The 6,450-nt window shown below is 41.0% G+C and overlaps 1 protein-coding gene across 1 annotated transcript; it reads right to left on the minus strand.

The window, feature by feature from the left end:
* Nucleotides 1-412: 412 nt before the first annotated feature.
* Nucleotides 413-2,358, minus strand: LOC132205249 (tubulin polyglutamylase TTLL6-like). Its single transcript, XM_059634201.1, has 3 exons — nucleotides 1,957-2,358; nucleotides 1,385-1,905; nucleotides 413-1,277 (listed from the first exon to the last, which is right to left on the minus strand). Exons 1-3 carry the CDS (start codon nucleotides 2,356-2,358, stop codon nucleotides 413-415), a joined length of 1,788 nt encoding a protein of 595 aa, XP_059490184.1.
* Nucleotides 2,359-6,450: the final 4,092 nt, after the last annotated feature.

Raw genomic sequence — 6,450 nt, forward strand, 5'->3', positions numbered from 1 at the left:
CCGTCTATACATGTGCGCATGCATTTAGCTAGAGACGGTCGCGCCGAGACTGATGTCTCGTGTTGGAGTTTTTATTTAAAAGAGCTCAGCGTTTATCTTTCCTTCTCATAATGTTCCACGATCGATTCTTTACAAGTAATCCCGAGACACATAGCCATGGTATTTTAAATACATATGACGATCGCCTCAGTTGAAGCAAAAAACCGGCCTGTTAAAAGGAGGAAATATTTATTTAGCATATTTTTTTCAATTTGTAATTGGATGTAATTCAGTTATTAATTTTTTATATTAAAATATGACTTTTATTAATTAAACTTTATGTTTCTCAAATTAATAATATGCATTTTTAAGTCAGCTTTAAATGTAATTAACTTGTAACAAAAGTTTTCGTTTATACAGGGCACATTTTCTCTCAAAAGTGGTGAAATCCTGCTTCGAATGGCATGAAATCAGGTTGAATTTTTGGCAAAACAGCGAATTTGGACTTTTCCAGCTTCCTTGGCTCTTCGATTTCAAGCTGCCTGAGCAGTCCATTCTGTCTCATTGCCTCGACGATGTAGGCCCTCAGGTTGAAAGATTGGACCAGAAAATCCCTTTTGTCCATTTCTCTGACTCGCTCGCGCTCCTCAGCCAAGTTGATGAAGGAAGGCTCGAATGAGTTGAGAGCGGTGATTCGTCCACGAGACACGGTGCTCCCATTCAGCTTGATTTCTTCCTCCTTGAGGCTGAAGTCTTCAAAGGCTGGTGCAATTTCCTCCTCAACCACCTGCAGACTTTTCAAGACCATCGCCTTTCTGGCCTTTGAGGCAACTGTTTCTTGAAAGAGGGAACTGTTTACGTCTGCTGCTGAGAAGAATTTGGAGTATTTTTCCTCGCTATTAACATTGGGATAGGCGATGCGGAAGTTGCCCAAGTTCTGCTCCTCCCACTCAACCTGGGCCCTCAAACAAGCCTCTAAAGCGTCGGCCTGGATTTTTGAATCATCCTCATCATTCTCTTTCTGAGGAGCATTTGCAACTTTCTGGGCAATTTTCTTGATGGTCAACTGGTTCGACTCGAACAGTCTCTTCCTCTCCTGGTCTTTCACTCTGTGCTGGTCAAGACGACCCAGATTTAGCAGAGTGAAGATGTCCACCAGCAGCTGCTCCTTGACCTCTTCGTCCATAGGAGAATCAATGTTTAGACTGGGGCACCGATTGACTTCGAGGATGTGTGGTTTCAGGTCAGCGTCCAGCAGCACGTCAAAGCCCAACAAAACAAAGCAACCTTGAGGGTGTCTGAAAATACATTTATTCAATATATTTATAAAATGCATTTTATTGATTTTTATTTTTATATATACATTTTTTTTTTTAAATAAAAATATAATTACTTTTTTACTCACCTTGGGAAGGACATTTTGTACTGCCTCTTCAGATTCTCGGATGCAGGAATCACGGTTTTGATGATGGCGTCGTCGATCGTGTTCCAAATCAGGCCGACGTCAAAACCTTGAGTCTGCATCCACGCGTTGATGGTCGAAATTCTGCGTTTGCTGCCATCCTCGCCGCTCACAAACTCGCAACTGTGCTTGTTGATCGAATAGTTGGTCAGGTGCATGAAGACGTTGTGCAGATTGTTGTTGCCCGGCACCTCGTACTTCTGCGTTGCAAATCGGGCGATGCCTTCGTTGTAGAGATACAGACGCAGAGGGTCACAGGTCGTGATCAGGCCGTAGATGCGCATGTCAAACTTGAAGCCGTCGATGAGTAAAGGTCTGGCGATGTAGGCCTGGCAGACAAACTGCTGCAAACTCTCCAGCTCGCCCAGACACTTGGTGATGAAAATTCCTCGACCCTGAGAACTGCTGCCCGGCTTCACGATGTAGACGGAGCCACGATTTTGGCGAGAAAACAGCGTCAGCTCCTGTAACAAAATTTCAAAATAACAAGATAATAATAATTTTTTTTTAAATACTTTAAGATCAGCGGGAAGCCACCAGGTTTTAGGGAAAAAGTCGTAGTCCTCTGGAAACATCTTCTGCATTCTGGTGAGATTCCTGGCCAGCAAGTCTTTCCGGGTGATTTCGCTGATGCCAGGAATGTAGTTGACCATCTGGAAGCGCTCCATGGACAGGCACTGCTGGACAGTGATGGGTTGATCTGTCCACAAGACGTTCCAAGCAGAATTCTCGCCGACCTCAACCAGCTCCAGTCGGTCGGCTGCTTTTTTGACGATGGCCTGGTTGGCCATGATGCAGATGGATGGCTTTCGGAAGGAGCGTTTTCTTGGCGGTTTCGAGGTGGTGGTGTCCTGAACCTTTGAATTTGGCAATCTCTGGGCTGGCTGGGCAGAACTTTTCGGCCATCCTTTCCACATTCTCAACCCACAAGACTTTGTGGAGTTTTGAAATCTCCAACAATCACCAATTTTAACAAAGCACAAATTATTTATTCTTGCTTTTTGAGTATTGTTGAAGATAAGTTCAATATAAAAATCACAATTGAAGACTTATAATTATCTTTCTTAAAAAAAGTTTTGATTATTTTGTGACTGAAAATATGAATAAAATGAATTATTTTAATTAAATAAATAAAAAAGCATAGCTCTGTGGAGCATAATAAAATATTTTGGATCTAACAGTGAAAATTTGATATGATTTTATACTTTGAAAGCAATATCTATTTAGATTTTGTAAATAAATTTGTGAATTAATTCAATAAAAACCAAAATTACATAGCATGGTTGTTAAAAACTATGAACAATTTTATTCCGTTTCAATATTTACAATCGTGCTGGGAAAGTGTGCACTGTACACAAAACCGGCAATTTCAGCTTCCTTACATCGCGTACTAGAGTTGCTGCCGCTATAAGTACCGAGAGTGTGTGTTCTACAATACCACCGCTAATTTATCCTTTCCTTCCGGTCATAAATTTCGCAACCCTTGCTCTCGGCAACACGACGCGCCGATATCATCCCATTCCTCGGTTCGTCTGTACACACACCCAGGCTAAATTCTTATTATTATGGTAAATAACGCGTCGATCGACCCGCGTGCAGAGACTTTACGCCTTCTCGCGAGACACACGAGAAATTGAGTCCCTCGGCGTGAGTGAGGCGTATTAAAAATTCTTTTCATCTGCATAAAAGTATCCGAGCAATGCGGCCCCGCACACACATGTGACACCGAGTGTGATATGCAAATTCTTCGACATGCAAGATTGTCTCCTTTGTCTTATACATGCGTCTGCATATATATTCATATCGTCTCCGCCGGGGATAACGACAGCCTCTCTTTCATTGCGCCAAATTGCCACGGCCGACGAAATGTTTCAGTTTACGGCCTCGAGGTCCAAATGAAAACGCGTGCCCGGCATTATTCGGGCGTGCAGCGTTCGTCTTCCCAATGTTTATTTATGGATTCGGCGCGGAAAAGTGGAGCTGGCGAGACGATAATTCGCGCTCACACACACTCGCTGATGGGCCCTCCGCGGTTTGAATTCCTTTACGGGCTATAACTTTGGCGCTATGCAAACAGCAGACGCACATGTACGCGCACGCATCGCGACGAGATAAAGAATGCCGGCGGGCGGGTGAGGAGAATAAGCAAAGGGTTGCACCCGGCGGCTGGATTTATTGTTTCATTTGTTCTGGACCATAAAATTAGTGCGGACAAATACACGGGCAGGGACACACATACAAGTAATATGCTTGGAGATGGTACGCGCTTTTTCGCCGAATTTTTGTTGACAAATGTCAGTTACTTGCAGGCGGGCTGAAAAGGGATTTACTTTGGACCTGCGACTGTTTAAACTTCAACGGAGCCTGGGAAGAAAATCGATTTTAATTCTTCCTCTTTTCTGCTTTAAAAGCAAAAAATTAATTTGATTTAATTAAAACTGCTTTCAAATCAAATTGATAATTCTGAGATTTAAGAAGGTTTACAAATATTTTTTGTATTAAATATCTAATTTGCATCAATTCTAAAGAGTAATTGAATTATGGAGTTATACATGTATTTTTTGTTTCAAATCGTTGCATTGATGACTTTATTACACAATTTTTCAATAAGGAATGAATATTTAATTTTCTTGCAACAAAGTTTAACTTTATTTTTGGAAAAGAGAATAAGAACTTTGGCCAGCTTTGTTTGGTTCTGTGCAGTAAATTTTCTAAACAAGAGCGGAGGGGATTTTATTTTAAAGAAAATGTGGTCGAAGCAAATATAAAAAGGGCGAGAAGCCAATATCAGCGGCGGCAACCCTTGCCTGCCATTGCTCCTTTTCCACGCACCCTCGGCTGTACTGATTAGGGAGATGGGAACGAGAGCACGCACGTGGCCTATACGCGCGCGGCCAGCGGCTAATAAATGCGTAGCAACTCCATTTGGGATGCTTATTTTCTTTGTTTCAGGGGATGGAATATTGATTTTAAAAATAAGCTCTTGCGAGGGTGCGGTGGTGGCGGCGGCGGCGCTGGCGGTCGCCCGGCTATCTCCCGAGATAAAGCCAATTGCAAGTGGACATCAGAAAAGGGTATTAAGCCGGCCGCCGCTCGCCGCCTTTGGCAGTCAGATGCCGCCGACTCTATACACTTATTGATTGCGAGCCACCCTTTTCTACATACGAGAGAGAGCAGAGCAGTGGTCGTGGTCTGCAGTGACAAATCCCTCGGAGGCGCACCCAGGGAAAAAGAATCGCTCCAGCCATAGCGCAGCTTCAGAGATGCCCACCCGCTCTACATGCAAAATGCTTTACTTTGGTTTTGATGGAGCGCGTTAAGGCAACCGAGGCGCACCGCAGATATTGGAAGATTAACTCTTGCCAGCATTTCTCCTCTTTTTCCGCGCTGGCCCCACATGTGATTTTTGCTGCCCAGAGAAAGCCCCTAATTTTCTTTTAAGTTAATTCCAAACTTATAAATTTTATAATAAATATTTTATTTCTGGCCTTACAAATTACTTTTATAAAAAATTAAGTATTAATTTTTATTTATTTTTTATAAATTTTATATTTCATAATGATTTCTTAATTTTATATGTTCTTTAATTATAATTAAAAGTATCAAGATATGTATGTATACAATTTGTAAAAATTCCTCCATAACCTCAATAAATTATATTAAATGACTACAATGAAATTGATACAGATGATAAAGTAAAGTTACGTATTGATTTTAACCAATTCTGCTAACAAAATATTTATATGCCATTCCTAATTAGAGAAAATACTTAGCTTTAAGAAAAATGAATCATTGTAGTGAAAATAAACATTAAATTAATAATAAAATTTAAAAAAAAAACAACATTTATATCACTGAAATTCAATCAATTAAAAAGATAGTATGAATTTAAAAAAATTTGAAACTGATATATTTATCTTTTTTTTTCAATTAATTTCAGATAATTTTCAGATAAACTGCATGAATCAACACACTTTATTTGCTCTTTAAATTTTTTTTAAATATGATGTAAAACAGCCATTGAATATTTTAAGGCTCTGATTTAATTTACTAATTGGAAATTAGCTACATTTGTTTTTAAAAAAGGTCAAAGTGAGAGTTAGGATAGGACCTGGAGCTATAATGTCACCTTTGTTTACTGTATTAGCTTCCAGAAGGAATGCGTCTCTTTAGCTCTCCCAAGTCAGTCTCTTCTTTTAATTGCAAGCCGTGAGCTTAGCATGCTAAACAAAAACAGGGCTGCACTACCGTGTGTGCGAGAGTCTATGTTATAGACGCCGGCGGCCGCTCTTTCTCTCTATCATGTAGTACTTTATATAAAATTACATAAAGGCGTGCTGTGTGTATATTTCGCTGCTTTAATATACGTACGTACACAAAGAGTTGCTTCTGCTATATCACCGCGCTCACACAGCACAGAGTACATATAGCGGCGGTGGCATTCCGTGCGATATAGAAGTATAGGAAGAAGGAGATCAAAGTTGGAATTTGAATCATGTGATGCCTCAAGGCAGATAATCCGATACTTTTATCTACGGAGCCGGGAAACGAATAATATGCAACCCTTTCAGCACCTCTGCTGCGCCGTAACTTCTTTTGTGATGCAAATACTTCGAAAATAGCGCAGTTTGATTTTCGCGAGAGAGTGAGAGCTGCGGCGGCTCCGGCGTCGAGACAAGCGATAAATTACGCCTAACTGAATAATAAATTACACCGCCATCGCGTCTCGCTCGCCGTCATTATGTATATCCGCACGATATTATTATTGTTATTTACACACGCCCTTTTTGCGGGTACGGACAATTTGAATTAGCGCCAATAATCCTTGCTAATTACCCATCAAAAATTCACGGCGCGTCGCCTTTTTCCACGAGACGTAGATCAGACTGTGAGAGAGTGAGTTTGCAGCTCAAATTATCCAATATTATCCGACGCGAGAGGTGTGTTGCTGCAGTAGACTTGCTGATTATTGTTATTTTTAAAGGCGAGTACCTCGAGTATGCAGACAG

The sequence above is a fragment of the Neocloeon triangulifer genome, unplaced genomic scaffold (assembly GCF_031216515.1).
Source record: "Neocloeon triangulifer isolate White Clay Creek 2 clone unplaced genomic scaffold, ASM3121651v1 ptg000002l, whole genome shotgun sequence".
NCBI lineage: Eukaryota > Metazoa > Arthropoda > Insecta > Ephemeroptera > Baetidae > Neocloeon > Neocloeon triangulifer.

Coding starts and splice junctions, on each gene's coding strand:
- LOC132205249 (XM_059634201.1), bottom strand. CDS start 2,358: ATGTGGAAAGGATGGCCGAAAAGTTCTGCCCAGCCAGCCCAGAGATTG. Junction 1,906..1,956: donor GGCTTCCCGCTGATCTTAAA/GTATTTAAAAAA, acceptor ATTTTGTTACAG/GAGCTGACGCTGTTTTCTCG. Junction 1,278..1,384: donor TACAAAATGTCCTTCCCAAG/GTGAGTAAAAAA, acceptor ATGTATTTTCAG/ACACCCTCAAGGTTGCTTTG.